This window comes from Branchiostoma floridae, chromosome 4, assembly GCF_000003815.2.
Source record: "Branchiostoma floridae strain S238N-H82 chromosome 4, Bfl_VNyyK, whole genome shotgun sequence".
In the NCBI taxonomy this organism is placed as follows: domain Eukaryota; kingdom Metazoa; phylum Chordata; class Leptocardii; order Amphioxiformes; family Branchiostomatidae; genus Branchiostoma; species Branchiostoma floridae.
Window position 1 is genome coordinate 16,122,074 of NC_049982.1, and position 20,296 is coordinate 16,142,369.

The 20,296-nt window shown below is 44.5% G+C and overlaps 1 protein-coding gene across 1 annotated transcript; it reads right to left on the reverse strand.

Annotated features, from left to right (window-relative positions):
- Positions 1-1,693: 1,693 nt before the first annotated feature.
- LOC118414192 (irregular chiasm C-roughest protein-like) lies at positions 1,694-19,717 on the reverse strand. The gene is made up of 14 exons (XM_035818057.1): positions 19,016-19,717; positions 16,782-16,946; positions 7,347-7,658; positions 6,827-6,965; positions 6,137-6,309; positions 5,629-5,776; positions 5,404-5,519; positions 4,806-5,060; positions 4,543-4,674; positions 3,975-4,160; positions 3,734-3,853; positions 3,398-3,583; positions 2,940-3,043; positions 1,694-2,541 (listed from the first exon to the last, which is right to left on the reverse strand). Exons 2-14 carry the CDS (start codon positions 16,849-16,851, stop codon positions 2,455-2,457), a joined length of 2,028 nt encoding a protein of 675 aa, XP_035673950.1. The 5' UTR covers positions 16,852-16,946; positions 19,016-19,717; the 3' UTR covers positions 1,694-2,454.
- Between the last annotated feature and the right edge of the window lie 579 nt (positions 19,718-20,296).

Here is a 20,296-nt window from a genome sequence, read left to right on the forward strand (position 1 = left end):
CATACTACGGTCCCAAATAAGATGTTTAGACAAATTATGCTAGAAAACAGAATCTGATTTTAATATCCCCACCTTATCGTTCAGCATCAGGTATATGTGAGTCATAATTATTGTTCTACTGCAATACTGCAACAAAACCTACAGGTGTTGCACGCACAGTTGGGGTGGGGAAGGGGACGTCAGGACCAACTCCACAGACAGGAGGCTCTCGTCTCTTACAGACTGTCCAACCTCTCCCACTGCACCATCGATCTGATATGTTTGCGCCGTGCAGTGAGAGATGGCTGCCCTGCACCCGATCTGCCAATCGGGATGTCGGGCCCCATCCTCACTTCACCCCACAACCATGTCAGGTTGTTGCAGTGGTGGGAGGGTGGACTAGTCTGTCAGGGACTTGTGTCTCCTGTCTGTGTGAGGGGGTCTTGTACTGAACTGGAACTAACCCAGCTGTGGTGGAACTGTACTGTGTGGTCTGACTTGTCCACTGCCTGTTACACTACTGTAGGGGTGTGTCCAAGTCCTGTAGGTCCTATTACATTTAATAATTGTAATAATTGTATATAACTTATGTGTACATTTAAATGGAATGTCAATATTACATGATGTAGAATTCCGTAGCTAAACTATCCGTGGAAGTAATTCTTGGTGTTATATGTTATCACTATATAGACAGGCTATGCTTCATAGACTTTATAGGGTTTACAATTTAAAGTTGTAAAGAGCAAGTAGATGTGACAAACATACAAGGCAGCATGGTTGGAAAGAAACCCTCCATTTAACAGAGATTCTACTTCACACTTCCTTTACAAATGTGTATTTCTGTTCATTACAAAATTATCTGTATCATAAGGGTCCAACATAACTGGTTGTAGAGTCATATGATGTCTTACCTCAAAATGAAGCAATGTGATATGCTACTGATCTGAATTGTATATTTATTGCCGTCCTTGTTGCATTCTGCCATGAAAATCTAAATTTGTGTACATATGTTAAGTGTAATATGTACATACTTGGGTGTGTTGCACACTATCAGTGCCAGTTAATATGTCCATTGCCAATAAATGCAGCTATGTGGGATATATTTTGGCTCAGTCTCCATTCTGTTAGAGCCGTGTAGGACTGTTGCCCCCTGTCCTTGGTGCTGAAAATCAAATCGACAAGAACAGTCTCTGAGGGACATGCCAATAAGACTCTAATCCACCCCTGGTGCTAAATAACACATCAGAAACACTGGTGTCTCTGACTTACACATCAACAAGATGGGTAATCCTGTCCCTGTGCTTAATTTCATACCAGGAAGACGTTTACACCCAGCCCCTGGTGTTGAATTGCAGACCAACAAGAATGACATCCCAGGCCATGGTGCTATATGACACCAGAACCAGCAAGATAAGTGCCCCTGTCTCTGGTGCTGGATAACACAAACAAGACTGATGACCCGATCATTGGTTCTGAATGACTCACCAACAAGGCTGGTGCCCTTGTCCCCAAAGATGAACTACACACCAAGAGGACTGGTATCCCTGTCCATGGTGCTGATTGACATATCATGAAAACTTGTACCTATGTCCTTTTAGTTGAACAACACACCAACAATACCGGTGCCCCTGAGTTTTAAACGGTAAGACCATATGAAGTATCACAAATTGTCTTTACAAATTGGTTTTTAATCAGTGGTAAAATAAGTCGTTGATTAGGTTTGAATATTTTTATTCCATGAGTACAAATTCTATCCATCATGGCCTTAATCAAACCGTGCCACAGTGTGCCTAGATAAATGACGAAAATATCACAGCAATGTCAGAGCAACAAGAAGCACTTCTCTGTTACACACCATGGTCATGACAAAGTCGGAGACAATGCGGCGCTACAGGACTCTACACGACCTAACCTAACACGTCTCTCCTGTGTCTGGCACAGATGTGACATGGCACAATGCTACAAATACTTACATGGGCAAATGTGTAGACTATTCCTGGTTGAATCGAAACCCGCAGGGGGACTTTTTCTTGACAATATATTATTCAATGATTGCTGTCAAACAGAGAAAGGAGTCAAAGAAAGTGTTTTGCCATCTTTTCATAGATAATGAAACCATCTTGTGTCTCCATTTTTTTCAAGCCACTTCATAATCTGCTTCCTCCCCAGTTCTGTCGTAGTTTATCACTAGATTTTTCTCAGCTAGCGTTCTTCACGTTGTTTTACCTACATGTATTACGTACACAATAGTAGCATAGTCAACATTACAAAATGACGGAAAGCTGATATAAAATCGTTCCTATGTACAGCTATCAAGTTGCAAACGCACATGCCATATGCACGTCATGATATCATTGCGCCTTCGAGCGAGCTGCAGGAACAGTCGCAACTAATCTACTGCTTTCGAAAATTCAACAGATGGTGATAGTTTTGCTGTAATGTTGTGGATTATTGTAGGGACAGTCTAAGGTTTGGTCACTCCAGCACGTGGATTTCATGGTAGTTTGGAGGTCGTCTACTATTTGCCTCAGTCAGCTTCCAGCTCTCTATTCCCGACCCTTCCTGGATATGAGGAGACATACATAAACAGTCATTGGACGCGAAGTATTCGACCTGTTACTCATCACCTTTCGCTTGGAGCTGATAACGTAATAACAATGTAGAAGCATGACACTTTTGTTAGGGTACTAAACGTTGAATAGTGTTATCGTATCCTTGTATCCTATAACTCTGTATTACAAACTCGGTCCAGTCTGTACAGCCTACAAACTGGTATTGAATGCAATAGCAAAGAGCAGCATGTACATCAATAATCAATAATGCTATAATTAAGAATGTTGTGATGCAAACAAACAAAGCTAACAAACAGAGAGAAACAATGCAAGAACGCATTACACAATGGTTAGCGCACGAAACGATGGGTAGATGCAGGTAGATGCTACAATGGTCCCATGACGTACCCTTGTCTGTACCGGGTTTCCGCTGTCATCCAGAGGGGAGTTGTTATCAGAAGTCTTCATCTGCTGGTCCTTCACAGAGTAGGCCGGCAGGGCGTGTATTAGTCCTACAGGGAAGAACAACAGTCTTCTTTTGTCTACAATGCTCTGCTATTGCACACAATGCACAAAACTACAAATGCACTGTAGTTTACCATTACACATCTCACTACAATAACTGTGCTGTAATGGAACAGGGTACTCCGCAATACATTATACAGGCATTTACTCTTGTCCGACCACGGGACAATCTATCACGTGCACTTAGGTATACACGATTCTTTAATGTTGATAAGTCAACTTTCATTGTTTAACTGTTGATCATGTTGCTACTTGTTTCATATGGAATGTGTAATACCTGACTTATCAGAGGATATTATACAATATTTCAAACATGTATAATACAAGCTACTGCTGCGTACTTGGATACGAGAGTCCGATGGAGTAAGGGTCCTTGTCCAGTCTGGGGGGAGGGCGGGGCTTCAGCGTCCCGTCCAGCTCGTCCAGCTCCAGGGACATTTCACGGGGCTTCTCCTGCGCCTGCGCCATGGGGCCGTGCTTCGGCGGGAGAGGCGGCATTGGCTTCGATACAGGCTCGCTGGAGGCAACTGTGTAGATGGTTTTACAACGTTAGCTATCATAGTCAGGTGTTTCAGTGGTAAGCCCAAAGGAGATGAAGGCCTTCGCCACATCAGAAAGAGAAGATAATGAAATCATTGTCCAATCTGTCATCTATCAGAAGAGGCAACACCCCAGACCTGACTCCTGGTCGCTGATGTGACACCTGTTCCTCCGCACCAGCAGGACGGTCACCACGGTGACCACGATGAGGATCAGGACAGTCGCGGTAACCACGGTGATGAGGAGCACCTGGGAGTCTTCAGAAAACAAATTTAAATAAGATTGTTCAGTTTGGACAGCTTGAAATAAATACATTTGGTGGGTTTAAAGATCAGGAAACACAACTGGCATTATTTCTGCGATCAACAACAGAAGTACCTTGTATTTCTATGAGGAACTCCCGTTGGTCCGAGCCGAACATGTTGGTTGCCTTACAGACGTAGCTGCCCGCCTGGCCAGCGCCGACTTCCCGTATCACCAGTGTGCTCCTCCTGCCCCCAGTCATCGGTACCTCCCGCACGCTGACGGAGTCCTCTTCCGCACCCAAGAAGATGGTCTCTTTACCTGAAGACACGCACGGGTATGTTTGGACAATTGGTGGGTTCAAAATGCCCTAAGGGTTTAACTGCCCGATGAGCGTGAACAAGGTACGGGAGATTCGAAGGTTTAAAGTAAGTCTGTCTTCTTCACCATTTCTGATTGTTTCTCAAAGTAAGATCAATACTTAATTTCTTATACCTAATACCCAAGAAGAAAGGAGAAAGGGTAAAAACCATGTCAATCTCCAAACATGTATTGCAATCAAATTTCCATGTGTTCCTAGAATTTCTAAAAGCCTCATGATGTTACCAGGTTCGATCAGTTGTAATAAGGTCTTTTACAAGCACAACGCCGATCCGGCGAGAGTGTACATACTGTATACGTTGTAGGTGACATCGAGACTCACCATTGGAATCCCTCCACAGCCAGGTGATGACCTCCGGCCGGGGGTCGGACCGGACCTCACACACCAGGGTCGCGTCTGTCCCCTCCGTGACGAACAGCGTCTGACCGGACCGACCTAGAACATCAGGTCTTCCTGTCATGGAAGATAGTAACATGGTCAGTACAGGTTAGAGAAGGGACTTTTGAATTCAGAAATGAAATTAATCAATAAAGCCAGTATGCCTTAAAGAGAAGCCATGTGTATTTATCTCCAACACTGTATACCTATGATGTCTATGAAGGTTTCCTTCTGTACATCCGGGAATCCACGGCCACTAGCGACGCATGCGTAGTCCCCCTCTACATCGTACGTAACTTGTGACAGAACCAGAGGGTTGTTTAAGTAGAAGTTAGTTCCCTTCCGCCGCCATCTCACGATAGGCTGTGGGTTTCCCTCCGCGGTGCAGTCCAGACTGTAGCCGTCCTGTCCGTACAGCACCACGACCTTCTCAGCAAAGGTGGCTTTGATATCCGGGGCGTCTGTCCGAGCAGATCACAGCAAGTATAAGCAGGCGAGTCAGAAGGAGGAGACTGAAAATTCGAGGTACCCTTTCCTTAATTTTTCTATCCGTTCTATCCTGCTTCTTCTGTCTGTTATATTGTCTCAGTGCATTTCATTTTTTCTAATGATAAAAAGTCTTTTTACACAGCAACTACTGCTTAGAGTAGAATGTTATAGTTTGTGTATTAGGTGGTTCAAGCTTAAAACCTTCCTCGATTTGACTGCGTGTTGGTACATAAATTGTTTGACCGAACAGAAGCGGGCTTCTGACAAGACTACTAACATACGTTACTACCAAATCTCTCCACCAAGTCAACTCACACTGAACGTCAAGTGTCGTTCTCGCCAGTCCGTCAGGTAAAACGCCGTTCTCCGCCTTGCAGCGGTACACCCCGGCATCGGACTTCTGGACGTTGCTGATGAGTAGACTTTGTCCCCTGGTGTGGTTTATGTAAAACAGGTAATTGTTACAGGCATATATATCCACGAACACACTTGTCCAATATCCTCACTCTGAACACTCGGTTTTGTAGAAAGGTGCCTCACCTAACCTCCCCCCGCACCACAGACGCCTCCCCGAGCTTCTGCCACGTGACCACAGCAGGCGGGTTGCTGCTCACCACACAGGTCAGGTTGACGCTGTGTCCCGCCTTGACTCGCATGGACGTCACCAATACACGGGCCTCAGGTGGAACTGTTCGGAAGAAAAAGATCATGGACGCTGTCATACATGTACATGTTAGGCTTACGCCACATTTCCACACCGGGGCCTGGCCGAAAAGTATGATATAAAAGACACCAAACTTTACTAGACGTAAGAGAATACTACTAACAGTTGGCATTATCTGTATATATTTGCACGTAAAAACGTCTTTTCTTTTTTCGTTTCCACAAACAGCCCGGCCGGGCCCTGGTTTGGAAATGCGATGTTAGCCTAAGCATGTGATGAAGGATGTGATAGTTTTTTGCTTCCAGAACGAACCTAGAGCTCTATGGCAAACTATGTTTAGTGCTGAATGACGTGATAACTGAGGGTAGTTAGACACCAACTCACACTGCACGGAGAGGATCTTGGAGGCAGTTCTGGGCTCCACGAGAGTCGGGAGGCCCTGGTCGGCCCGGCAGGAGAAGTTGGCGGCGTTGTCCCAGCGGGACACGAACGGGATGGCCAGGCTCAGGGACACCTCGTTATTCTGTGGTGACGTGTTGTGCGCAGACTCCGGCAATCTGAAGATTGGTTCATACATCTAATATCATACATGTGTCAAGCAAGGAATCTGGGAAGCAGTTTTCCCCCTCTCAATTTTTGGCCTACCCTTAATGTTTCCATTTACTTTTTTTGGCGGGGGGGTATCATGATGCTTCACGACGGAAAACATTCAATATATTTGTTTTCTGTTTAAAGTCTGATTTTTTTGCGTAGAATCCTGAGGTGGAAAAGTCTCTCTTCCCCGGCGCAAGTTTTTTTATATCAAACACCACGCAAGGACAAGGTCTAATTTCCCCGGCCCTCTACTTTGACGACTTACTGTAAATGCATTTAAGTTCGCGGGGATTTAATTTCGCGGTAGCGGGCCGGGAAAAGGGACTTTTCGTGGTGGTTTTAATTTCGCGGTAGCACCATACACTGTAGTATCTTAATGCCCTGAAAAAATGTTCGCGGTGGTTTTAAATTCGCGGTGAAATGGCCAACGCGAAAACCGCGAACATAAATCCACCGCGAACATTTCTGCATTTACAGTACCTGAAAGGCACCGTGCCGTTGTACCATGTGAGACGGGGCGGCGGGCGTCCCCCTACCGCGCGGCAGGTGAGCGTCAGCCCCTGCCCGGCACTCTGTGGTCTTTCATTGCCCACGATGTCGGGTGGACCTGAAAGGGGTTCTGAAGAACAACAGAAAATGTCAAAATGATATAGAGGAGTCGTACTCAACGAAAATGGTTTGGCAGGCTGAATAAAAGTTCTAAACTGAAAATATGCGGCTCCAAAATGACTTACTCAGGGACGATGGCGGTGCGATCGATAGACGTTGGTTAGCTGATGAATGAATCCACTCTACTATGTACAGGCAAATAGTAGGCAGATTACCATAGATAGTTGAATCGATATTAAATTGTCATTATTCAGCGCAGTAATGATCTTCGGTCATACGTTCCCAACCACGTTAATGATCATTTGTGTCACTAAAATGAGTTTTGGACCCCATGGTTGTAATGAAAGCGGAGAAAAGCCACGCCTGTGTCCGCGTCTGTGTCTGTACCTACCGACAACTGTCAGCTTGACATCCGGCGCAGGCGGAAGCGGGAATGTCCTGCACCTGTACATCCCCTCGTCTTCTGGGCGGGTGCGGCGGATCTGCAGTTCATAGTTCCCCCGCGAGGTGTCGCCCACAACACGGTGGCGCGGATACTCAGCTGCCACCGTAGTTCCCTGGGAAATGTGCTGCGAGTTCGGTGGGCCAAACCATTCCACAATGCTGGAGGGGCTCAGACTGTTGAAGGAACACCGGATGGTCGCCGTTTGTCCTCTGAGAACTGCGGTCGGTTCCGGCTCTACTCGGTAGACGGCGCTGTGAACTGTACGGAAGTAAGTATTCGAAAATTGAAAGCCTTTCAGCACCAAGGAGAAAGAAACTACGCCTCACACTATATCCTGACCAATTCCCTGAGCATTCATGTTTGGGTTATCCATATGTTCATTGCAATGGGCCATGCCTTTCACATTCTATTGTGAAATTTCAATGGATAATATGTCCCAATACAGTATTGATTTTAAACGCTTTTCCGCACGTAAACTGAAATGATGAGATTGAAAATTAGGCGTATTGTTTGGTGGAGTATTATGTAGCAGGTTGGTAAAGCTCGCTGTCAGTAGAGCGGGGGGAACACTTTCCTGACGTTGTTTACGACGAGAGGAGAGTACTTGATAGCCATAAGCCGCGTTACATGTTCCCGTTAATGACAGGCTTGCCTCGCCTGATGACAGCTCTCCAACAGACGCTTCGTTTTCCGCCAATCAGGCTAATTAGCGCCTGAGTGTTGTGTTGCACTGCTGCCACTTCATGGTGATGTGATTAGAATTTCAATAGCGTACCATATAGGTACAATGTTTCATGGAATGTATTTCTCGATCAATGCCTTGCATATACAGAGAGGGTAGTTATGTTCTGATGTATACTTCACAGCAATGTCCAGCCGTGCATTGTACAGGAGGGTCCGCCTATCCGTCACACACACGGGTGCCGACAGCCAGATTTACGTGCAATCAGTCCACGGTACCAAACCATTTTACATCCTTCACCGGGATGATCAAGACTTACATTCGTAAGGCTTCCGCCGATTTAAAAAGAAAGTTGATTTTCATTATATGGCAATAAATGGGTGTTTAATTTGCAGGATCTGTTAGTTAAGAAACTCTATTGATAAGAAGACTGATTGCTCCGAGATCAATAACGCGTTAGAAGTGTAACAGTGGTGTTCAAGGACTGCTAAACCGAAGACGCCTAACGGCTTAAGCCTTTATGGCCGAACGGTTTGCACGTTCGATTTGTGATCCGGCTTTGTGATCCCGGGTTTGGCGCGGGTTCGAATCCCGGGAGTCGGGGTGTTGTTTCTTTCTGGTCTTTCTGTTCTTACTCGCCCCTCTGAATTTCTACAGAAGTAACGTTAACGACATGGCATTACACCTATATTCACTCTTACACATTTGGAACTATATAGGCGCTGACTGTATGATTTATCAATACTTTTAAAGGATCATATGGACTCTATCTGCACACGACTGGTAAATTATATCTTACCAGCGGCATAGCTTTCATGTAAGCCATTCCCCACTCTTATGCAAACCCATTTGGAAGATTTACTGCGGAAGTGCTAGAAATTTGTCACGGGTACATTTGGATGGGGAGAAAATAAGGGAGATATTTTGTACAAGTGTGATCATCGAAAAGGGCACATCTGGATATTTATGTCCAACTCCGGGAAAGCCGCCAGAGGGAACAATGATGGTACATTTAGAAATGTCTGTCTGATGTCTCAATATACCCCACGCATGTGTTTTCCGCTTGTTGCTATAGAAGCCAAGTGGTAGGTAATCACATGATTGGTGGTGCGCGTTAGTACTTCGAGTTTCCGCACATTCCCGGGAAGTAACAAATCAAACATCAACTCGGCAGTAGTATCACCAGACTAGACTGAAACTTGCTGTGTTCATAAATCCTAAGAATATTACCTGAAGCCTATACATAGTTGAGTGCAGATAGAAGACGAAGATACAGCAAGAGTGGGATGTTGACAAAATGAGGGGTTATCTCTATGGGGTACTGTAATAACTGTTTCTATTATCACAACATTTGACAAACTAAGCAATACCGTCTGTAACATCCGGTAATCACCCTCCCCGCACGACAAATTGAATTGCGGTGACTGCACTATAGGTGGTGCCTCCGCGCCCCGACCCCAGCACAGCTACAGACGCTTGTAATCCGATTTTTGGTCTCATGTATATGTAATATGCACCCCTGGGTACAATTGGCATGAATATATCAACAAAGATCTAACTTCCCAGGATTCGAACCTGTTTTGCGTTACGTTTTTCCTCTAATGTATCATCGCAAACATCGTTTTCCATTTTTTGCACACGACCTTGAATGGAGACAATGGTATTGTGATAACATACATACATAATAGAATCCACAAGCAAGGAATTTAAGTTGATTATTGCAAAATGTCGCTGACAAGCTGCATATATAATCACGTTTGTCAGGACGGCCAAGTTTCCTGTTGACGGTTAGGTTGTAGTCTTGACGACACCACAGACGATGCAGTACGTCCCTACAATTACTACTACAAACACCAGACCTGAGACCTGTCATTCAGTACAGTGGTCACAGGGCAGTACCGATGCAGGATTGATTGATAACCAACCCTCAGTACGCCTGTAGAGTCGTGCGTCTTGGCAGCTTACATACCGCTCAGATCGATCTAACAGCAGTAAGCTTTTGATTCATATAAAATACGAGCACTTCACCACAAAGAAATGTGCGTTATTTCATCGCAGCCATTCGTATTGTCCATTGCCCACAATCTAGACTTCACTTCAGTCATCAATCTGGACTATAAGGACACTTCCTTCCAACCTGCGGGGATGGAACCATTTATGAACCATTTGCCCATGGATGTACTGGTCAGTGGGAATGACGTATGAGATGCGGTAGTTGTGGCTGAACCAGCCCACGGGATATGGACAAAAAGGAGACCTGGGTCTTACATGGATGAACGGGAAGGTTAAGAGACAAACTTGGGAGTGTGGTATCAGCATAAATAAACAAGCATATTGAAAGCCTTCTTGATTGTTTTTATCAGATCTTAGAATAGCAGCCTACATGTACAGGAGTACAAAAGCTAACGCCACTTGCCGCCAAACAAGTGACGATGTTGCATCAGCTTATCAGCAGTAACATTCGCCATATATCTATCAGTAACCTGCGGGCGCAGTAAAAACCATTAGCCCGATGACTGTGGCATATGCCGGCATGTCAGGGATATTTATGTGGGTCAGAACATGGAAACATTCGGGTCAACTCAAATCTCACAGGCGGTAAAAACATCATTTCGTGGTCTCCCCCTTTCTTTTCCTTTCACATGGGTTCATGCTCTTAGTAAGAAAGCATACAGAGGCTAGCAAAGGCTTTACAATCAAATCATGTTGAATTTATCAACCCCTGACGTTTTACAGAATGTGTTTAATGTAAAACATAACTCAAGCTTACACCACAAACAGTAGCAAAGCATCAATCGCAGAACATGCTCTATCATGGGCTGTCATATTAGACGAGGATGTACCATTTTGCACTTCCTTGTGCTTGTAAAGGGCCGAATGTGCTTAACCGATAAAAAGTACGCAGATCAGAGTAACTTGTATGCACAACGATGTAGAGATGCTGTAACGTTTAACTCGCCAGATCTGATAATAAGGAGTGTTTTAATTTATTCCCATCCTCTCCCAACTCCTATCCCAAAGTCATTCTCGACGAGAATAACAAATGATATAATTATTTCCAACACACTATTCCTATAACCGGCGCCTAGCCCACCTTGCAGGCAGGGTAACCTCCAGGAAAGTACATGTATATTTCCTTTCTGGTCCTTCGAGGGGGCAACATTTCATCTTGTGATGTCACCCACTTCACATTGAAGGGTGACATCTTGTGTAGGTCACATTGTAATGTTACCCAATAGCTCTCCTGGCGGCAGGGAGGGAGATGATATTACGGGAAGACTGTTTAATAATTCAGCGTCAAATTAAAATCTCACTAATATGGTCGTTTGTCGCAACAGTTCCGTGTGCGTGTAGTGAGTCGCGAGTCAAAGCGGGTGACCGACAATTTGTGTGACTGTGTATGCTATGCGTTATCTAAGATAACGGAGTAATGAGCGAAGTCGAAGATGATTGAAAATATATAGCTGATAATTACGTACAATGGAAATAAGCTTCATATTGCAATTTTGACCAATTATAGCAGATTTAGACCACGATGTGGAAAAGAAATCACATGATCGGTTATTTCCGGTGATGATGACATTACGAATTTAAGTTTCAAACTTGAGTGCAGTGCCACATTGTCCTCGTCTGTCCAAAAAGCAAATTAGAAAAAAAATGACATTACGACTCGAAAGACGGATGGTTTACGGTGATATGTCATTAGTGGCTATGCGCAAGCGCAGTTTTTCAAGCCAGAGTCTGCAAACATCTATGATGCCAAGACCAGCTGACCCGAGTACCATGTTACGTGTGCAGTACGGTGTGAACAGTCTTACCTTACACGTGTCTCCTGGCTCGTCCTTGCACATGTCACAGCGAATGTTTTGTGTACTCATTTTGAGTTGTTGCGATTGACTACCTATATCTTACACTGGCCGTATCAGAATTGGTTTTCCTCCGATGTATCCTTGACTAATTGCGCCAAAGTATCAGTTTGCCAGGATTTTATGATCTATTTTAATACATGTAACATAACGCCGCCCCCCCCCCACACACACACACACCACTGCCGACATGTGTGAGTTGAAGAGTACCTAATTTCAATCTATCTTCATCTCTGAATTTTAATACCATATCTAGAAAAATTCTGACTGCCAAACAGGCAAGTGTTGAGCCACCATTATAGCCAGTATCCCCAATTATACTCGACAATAACATAAGTGGATGTACTGCAGGTTACTTGATAGACACACCAAGTATGCATAAGCTGCCTGCAATAAAAGTAATGTTGTTAAGATAAGAGACTTAACGCAGTCGTGGTTACAGACCCCAGTCACGTCTGAGTTAACTCTCCGGTGTTTTGTCTGGTATCGCCCGAGATCCCTGTAAAAATTTCATTAGTTCTATGTCGGCATAAAGCGCTGACACATGGCGCTGTCGGTGATTTCGTTTTCTAAATTATTTAATCGATGTCCCCTTCCGATGCCACCCGTGAGGCGATAAGTGCCCTGTATCGAGATTCAGTGAAGCTTGAGTTTCAGGCGGCGTGCCCCGGGCCTATAGAATATCGTGACTCAACAATACGTTCTGTGGTGTCTCCATGTCTGTGCACAACAGATAACTAATTACACAATCATTATGGCATCCAGCGTATGTAATTTGTGTCTTACTGAAGTAATAACGTTAGGGTGGTGGATCATCGCTAGTGGATAAGATAGCGATAGAACATAGGAACAGGGTACAGGTGAATCCAGTACTTCAGATGCCGGGGGTATGGGGTACTCTCCAAGCAGAGGTTAGGGTCCGGCTGTTATTTTAACGTTTTTTTAGTCGTTTTTATCGGAATTCTATTTTTTTATATCTTGCTGACAATACTGTGTCAAAACCTGGCGTACTTCAAGAAAAATGACAAAATAGAAAGCCCGATAAAAACGACTAAAAAACGTTAAAAAACAGCCGGAGCCTAACCTCTGCTTGGAGAGTAGGTCTGGGGTCGTAATGTTATGGCACAGTCACACAAGTGTGGGTGTTTTATGTTGTATCCATGTGCCACGGAATTACTCTGTACCACACTCATTTACTCAAAGATGTGAGTCTGTTCAGTCGGCATTGGAGCTATGCTGTCACGGCGAGGTGTTGAAGAAACTTTTATAGCGTTTTGTCCAGTGGGTGCTCAAATGATAGGAAATACCGGAGCAGGGGGGGGGGGGTCTACCAGTGGCAGCTTAGGTGCATGCATGTTGGATTCCAGTTCCCCATCTATTGCACAATTCATCATCTTGGGAGACTTTCCTGGGAAACCCACAGGCTTGAGCAGAAACAGTCCTTTCAGGAGTCCCGATTCTCCAATACACTTGACAATTGCGTGTTAATTCCATTCCACTTTCACGGCCACAGATGGGAAATGATTGCCGAAATAATGCTGATCTTGTACCTGGTGAACTCAGTAAACTCACCAATACACCATCACAGCGTTTTGTACAGCAGTAATGGGTAACATAGCTCCCCATGCAACACTTGGGCCTGTAGCTGTTAGTACAGGGTCAACACGGGTGTAGTTCCAAATTTGCCGTATAGCCAAAAGGATATACATCTTACATTGACAATCACATGTCATGTATGGCAAAGATAAAGGTAAAGGTAAAGTTAGTCCAATTGCCTTTTTGAGGTTGTAGAGGTAGTTGCCTGTTATCCACCACTCTCCTTCCACTGCCACCACATGTGTGGAGGCGGTCATAAAAGGTCATAAACATTCATACATCACAGATGTATATGTATAAAGGTAACTGGTAATCTTGGTACACATCGTTACTTGAACCGACATATCTAAAAGTTGTATTCAGTGCAGATATGTTTTGTTGCAGTAGGTACTGGAACGGTAACGCTACATGGCCATGCTTTAAGTACGTTTTTCTCTGATTACGCTCGTCACCAGGAACTTGGCTTGCAACAGGGGGGGGGGGGGGGGGGTCTGCTTTCGGAATGTAATACATCGTGCTTCCAGAGTCACCCTTTAAAGAAATTTATATACATCGTGATTAACACAAAGCAGTGGGCAAGCTACTGCAGTAACCTATTGAAGTAATGGTTGTAAAACAACACACTCTCGTTTCAAACTGAATGAAACACTGGTTCCAAACATGTATTGAACCGCAGACTCCATTTGAATGTTTCCTGCAAGTCGTCAGCCTCTGCCGATGATGTTAGAATTTTAAATCATGTTGTTAATTGGCAGGTTGAGCACTCCAGAATCTATAAGAGCTGCTCTCCTGAGACTCTAAGGACCTACAGATGGAAAGAATCGATTGCAGGAATCCTAAACAGATGTTTCCCTGGAATTTGGGCCTGTAGGATTAGTGGTTTCTGTAGCGAGGAGTTTGGTAAAGCAAAATGGATGAATAAATCGTACACCATCTGATATATGAGGAGGAACGCGTCGCCCAGGGGTTTAATTGTGAAGAGATAGCACAAATCGATTCTGACATATTGGATTATTGGAATAAAGTATTTCAGTGAGGAAGCTGCGATGATATCGGTGTGCGCGCACCTTGGTACAACTTGTTATTTTTTTCATATGAACCAGTACACGGGCAACAATACGCATGCAGTACAGTTCTCAAACTGTGTAAACGTCGAACACCAAGGTAACACAATCAAGGCGAAAAGAAACGAGGAAGCGCCAAGTAAATCATCTCCTCTGAGTTGACTACTTTTAGAGATACGCTATAGGGTACTGAATGCGATGTTACAAGTTGTCATCGCTATAGCTAGCCATTGAGCACGCACTTGGGTTTGTAAATTATCCCCGCGAAGAGAATGTCTCAGATCCCCAGAATCTTTCTACATCGAGTACCTATACAGTATCACACCCATGGTTTACGTTAAACAGAGGATACAGAATTCTTTATTAGTGAAAACAAGTCAGGGACTTATATGAAATATGAAAGCTTGCCCTGTGACATCTGATTTTTGGATTTCGCATAATGTATGCGGCTTTTTGACACTACATATAGATCTATCCTAAAGTATACTACTTAGATGTCAACTATACTGTTTTCTTTTGCATCATCAATGATATTTCTTTTTGTGTGGTCATTGCATATACCCAGATTGCAGTTGATGATATGCATATATAGTTGCATGAATATTGTAGGTCATTGTAGAATATATGCAAGATACATAAATGATGCCCAATGTTAGGTTGGTTTTACGCTAGTTACTTATAATCCCTGTGCAATTGTTGGTACACAAGATGTGGAACTCTGATTAATGAATGTGTTTTTTGTTTTCCAGTAAGTAGATAGAACGTGTCATCCCGACTGCTTCCCTGTGGTGATGAGATTAGTGAAACATGCACACGGGGCCCCGGGGACTGTGTCTAACCAAGTTTTACAAATTCTGATCGTGTTTCTGTGCATAAATGAATACAAGTTAATGTAAAAATCCAATCACATGCCAGACTACTTTATATCAAAGGAATGCCACATTCTGCGCGGTAGTGTTTCTCACAGCGGCAGGTTGATGCTGGCAGCATTGATTCATGGGATCGCACACAGATATGTGACACAAAAAGTGGAAAATACGCAAAAATCAATACCCAATACTTCAATATATATGCAGGTACCTGGAATCGTCATAAGTGCAATAGATACAGCAGCGTATAACGATGTTTCGCACATTCCACCAACGAGGAAACGATATTGTTTGCCCCGAACAATAAGCGGAGCTGTCAGTCAAATTAGACCTGGCATTAACTTTACACGCGTGGCGTGTGCTAATTAGAACCATTTTTCACGGGGTACCTTCTAATGAGAAACATTCCTGCCCTGAACTCCATCCATCACCCTCACGGCGTGCCGAATCTGGGTTTCAAATGTGGAGCTTAATTGGTTTGGGGAGTGCCGGAGGCTGCGGCAGTAATTGCCGACATTCGCAGCTTAAAAGAACTGTCAGCCTCACATCGATTCTGACAAACTCACCCGGAAGGTCTGGCCAAGTCCCCGAAGAAATACCGGCAGTAGAGAACGGGGTTTACTGTTCATTACCTGAGTTAATCCATCTTTGTTGTGGATACTCCCTCTACAATAAGTAGGTCAAAGATAGGTAAAGTCATCACCTCAATGTCCTGTGTGACCCAAATGCTTGCGATAACCTTTTTATCAGTTCACCTCTTCTTCCACGGCTTTCTCTGGTCTCTACTATATATAGTAATAGTTGATCCAGAGTTTGCCTGAGCCTGTCTTACTATTTCTTCAGTTACTTTCCCCTCTTAAGCGTCTTTCACTCAAAATTCCCACTCTGTCATCTCAAAAATACCTTGGTTCTTCCAAATCACCCTGGTCCTTCTATTCTACTTTCCCCCGCCTCTTTGTCTTGTTTTCACACGTTCTACTAACAGCCCTGACCACACCTTACCTTTCAGTGCTGTAGACAGCACCAACCACGATGCTTACGATAGTCATCAGTCATCAGTTCACCTCTTCTTCCACTGCTTTCTGTCTTCTCCATTATAGTAAAGTTACGCTATCGTTTTTTCTGATCCTATCTTACTATTTATTTCCCTTCTTTAAGCGTCTTTCCACTCAAAACTATCACCCTGTCGACATTCCTGAATATGCTTTGGTCCTCCCAAGAACCCCTGGCGTTTCTGTTCTGCTTTTATCTGTCTCTTTGTCTGGTTTTCACACGTTCTACTACCAACCCCGACCACGCCTTACCTTTCAGCACCGCGGACAGCACCAGCAGCAGGGCGGCGGTTGCCATGTGTGGCCTGGTCACTGGAGTCATCCTGTCCGCTCTTCACTCCCGGAGTCGTGACGTCCAACACCGCACCCTCTGGTTCTTCTCCGGAGCTGAATATCCTGGGATCGGAGCTGGGATTTCTGGAGGTGAGAGAACCAAGGGGAGACCAATCACTGCATAAGGAGCTGCCGATCGAAGCTCATATCAAAGTTAAGGTGCAAATCGATGAAAGGTCGGAATGTTACGAACAGTTCCGACTCTTGACTGGTGAAGTGTTCTGCGTGCGGTTAGAAGCAGCCATACGCTAGATCTGAACAGCAATAAAACGCAGTAGTGCTCGCAAAAATATATATCGATTTCATATTGGTCACATTTATTCATTTCCTTCGCTTTAGCGGTTACAGGCATGTACAACATATGCAAAAATGCTTGGTTTAAGGAAACTTTTCCATAAACTGATTTGTGATTCAATGAGTGGAATGGCAAATTGCGTCCACATATTCTAAAACAGTTTCACACATTCATGAACACTGCTCGTAACGCAATATGGAGACAGCTCCTTACAGTGTCCACCTGCTTTACACGATAACTGGAGCCTTTCACAATGGATTATGGGCTCTACTGTGGGATGCCCTCTATCCCTAACACCGACATGTGCCTGACTCCTGGACTGATGATACAGTGTTTACTGGCGGGCTGGGGGAGCCTGGAGCCGGCTGGAGCCGGGAGCGAGGTGCGCAGGATCAATGCTACCTGCTGATAACGTGGCCTTTTCACATCGACGAACAGGAGGTCATATAAATTTGAGACGACGAGATGTGTAAAATAGGAAACAGGCATATGCGCTTCCAGTAAATCATTGTTGGTAGAATATGTTTAGTGTCAACAATTCCGTAATTCATTTTTAAGGTGTCGGAAGCTCATAGTTGAAATGTCATTGTCCTTACCATCGGTCAGTCTCTAGATGCAAACAAAAGGACACAGGAAATGTATTTCTTAAACTAATCTGAGAATGAAAGCTGTAGAAGAGTCATTATTTGGTAGTTAACGTTAATTCATCTTTCAATGATTGAAGGGGAACAAGTATGAGAGAAGATTTTAAACGCGAGGGGATGAGGGATACAAGGAGTAAAGGTAAGACAGCTGTTTCAAAACATAATTAGCTTACACGGAATCAGATACATATATGTATACATACAAAGCAATTGAAACCTTGAGGATTAGCATGGGAAACCTATAATTAGCTGGTAATTAGGAAATTACGCTTTGCCAGGACGTCTCTAATCATGCTTTACTTAACTTTCCTCGGAGCCGGGTCGATATCTTCATGCAGCCATCGGGACAAGGTTGTAATCTGCATCGTTGGGTTTTCTAATTAACGCGGTGGGTTCAAAGTCGATTCTGAAAATCGTTGAACAAGTCTGCGAACACTCCGTGGACAGGCCTGACTGGCGTCGGTCGATAGCCTGCCGGCGCTCTGGTCAGGGCGCTGACCGGCGGTTTCAAGCAGTCAATATTGAGCTCAGGATAAGATGAAGACCTTCCCCTGGACTTCCACGTTATACACACACGGCAAACACGACTCATGCAAGTTTGCTGTGACTTTTTAAGCCAATTTAGCCATGAAGCGATGACAACAACACTTTGCACACAATGATATGCATACTACACTACGTGCGGAGAAACACCTGGTGAGATATTGATAATTCCTTTGTCCTGGGAATTTCTCGTCTGACGTCCCTGTCTGATAAAAATCTTATCCCTCCTGCGGTGGGGGTTCTCTCACCTTTGCTTCCCTTCCCGTGGACGTGATCGGCACACCCACCCACACACTAGCAGGCAAACCTCAACTCCGCAAAAATATTCCGCAGCAGCAGAAGTAGAAATGTTAGTGCATCTCGGTTCGTGGCTGCATCTATCGGTTCCGCCCCGGTCCCAAATTTCTTCCTTTTTAAAATTTGTTCAATGTTCCCAATAGTTGTTATTTTCCAAAACTGGCTACAGCCTACACTATGCTCCCCATCTATCTGGTGTAAATACTCTTGATTGACAGTGCGTTCTTTAACACGGTCACTTTCGCTCGCTAAAAGCCAAAAAAATAAAATAAAATAAATAACCTCAATACATTTTGGCCCCCTTTAGCCAGGAAAACAGTAAAAAGACATCCATTTGGTCCCGTTCGAACGAATAACGCAACAAATATCCTTACCTGCCGGTACAGAGGTCCTTGAGCCGACCCCAGCCGACTGCGCCCCAACAGATATGTAAGTCCGGGCAAAAGCTTCAAGACGGCCTCAAGTCGCAGGACCTTTCATGTGAACCCTTTTATACAAACATAAGGCAGCTCTGGAACCCTTTCACTCGGCCATCAGGTAGAGCGAATAGTTTTTTCTTCCTAATGCCTGGGCCCTGATATATAGCGGACTCACGAGCCGGTAGAGGCGACCCCTGGTCCCCCGCACACTGCTGTCAGGCAGGCAGGTAAACACGCGCTCCGCACATCCCTGTGGGACAGGCAACCTGTCATGTCTCCCCGGGGAACCACCGTACAGGATAACACAGCCTGAATGTTCAATATCAGCAGCACCGCCGAACTTTTACACCACAGCAGCCCGAACTCCGTCCTTAACCCACAAAACACACCCGAGAATGATCGCGAGAAACATCTAGGGCAATGTTGAGACCCTCAGACTCTCTGGCGTAACCTTCCCCGGCAACCGGAAAATAACATAGAGCCTATTCATGCAAAGATCTAATATTTGCAGAGGCCGTGATTATGGGTGAATTAATTAGATCGTTCGGGCGCCACGCGTCAAGTTTGGAGCAATTAAATCTGGGCGGCGTGTTGACATCGGCGTGGGCCTCAGCAAGTGAAACTGTTGTTTGGCTTCCTGCAGTATGTTATATTAGAGGTTACAGGTTTTCTTGTAGATAAGCGTAGTTGCTTAGAGTTTTGCGTGCTAAATTGTGTTTCGGTAACAATAGCAGCATTATCTTGCTGTCCTTTGCTATACAAAGTTCCCAAACTATCAAAACGTTGTTAGAAATTAGAAACATTAAATTGTGGGGCCATTAATGTATGGCTGTATTTGATGTACTCAATGTCGTCAGTGAGGCAAATATAGTAAGTGGCATTTTGTAACTTCATGTAGATGGAGAGTATGGAAGGAGGCGTATGCAAAATGCAGATCCTCTCTATGGTATATGTTCCTTTGCACACTACCTATGGCTAAGCCTCACCTGATATACAGATAAATCCGATGCACACTGATTACCCATAGATAGGCCCTAGATCAGATCACAAAGGTCCATGAGAAAGGCAATGGTAATTTCCGCTCCAGGAGGTACCGCAGGCACATCATAGCGCCCTCCTCTGTTTGATTATCGGAGAACACCTGATACCCAGCCTGGAGAGAGTGTACAGGCCTGACATTTCAACTCTCCATGGCAACCAGAGGACCTGTCAGCGTTCACGTAAAAAAAAACACTT

Bases quoted from the DNA above. Each gene is read 5' to 3' on its own strand.
- LOC118414192 (XM_035818057.1), bottom strand. From the start codon at position 16,851: ATGACTCCAGTGACCAGGCCACACATGGCAACCGCCGCCCTGCTGCTG. The intron at 7,659-16,781 runs GTAAGGCGTGGT...ACTTCCGTACAG, and splicing joins GCTGTCCGCGGTGCTGAAAG to TTCACAGCGCCGTCTACCGA. The intron at 6,310-6,826 runs GTACTGTAAATG...ACCAATCTTCAG, and splicing joins AACGGCACGGTGCCTTTCAG to ATTGCCGGAGTCTGCGCACA.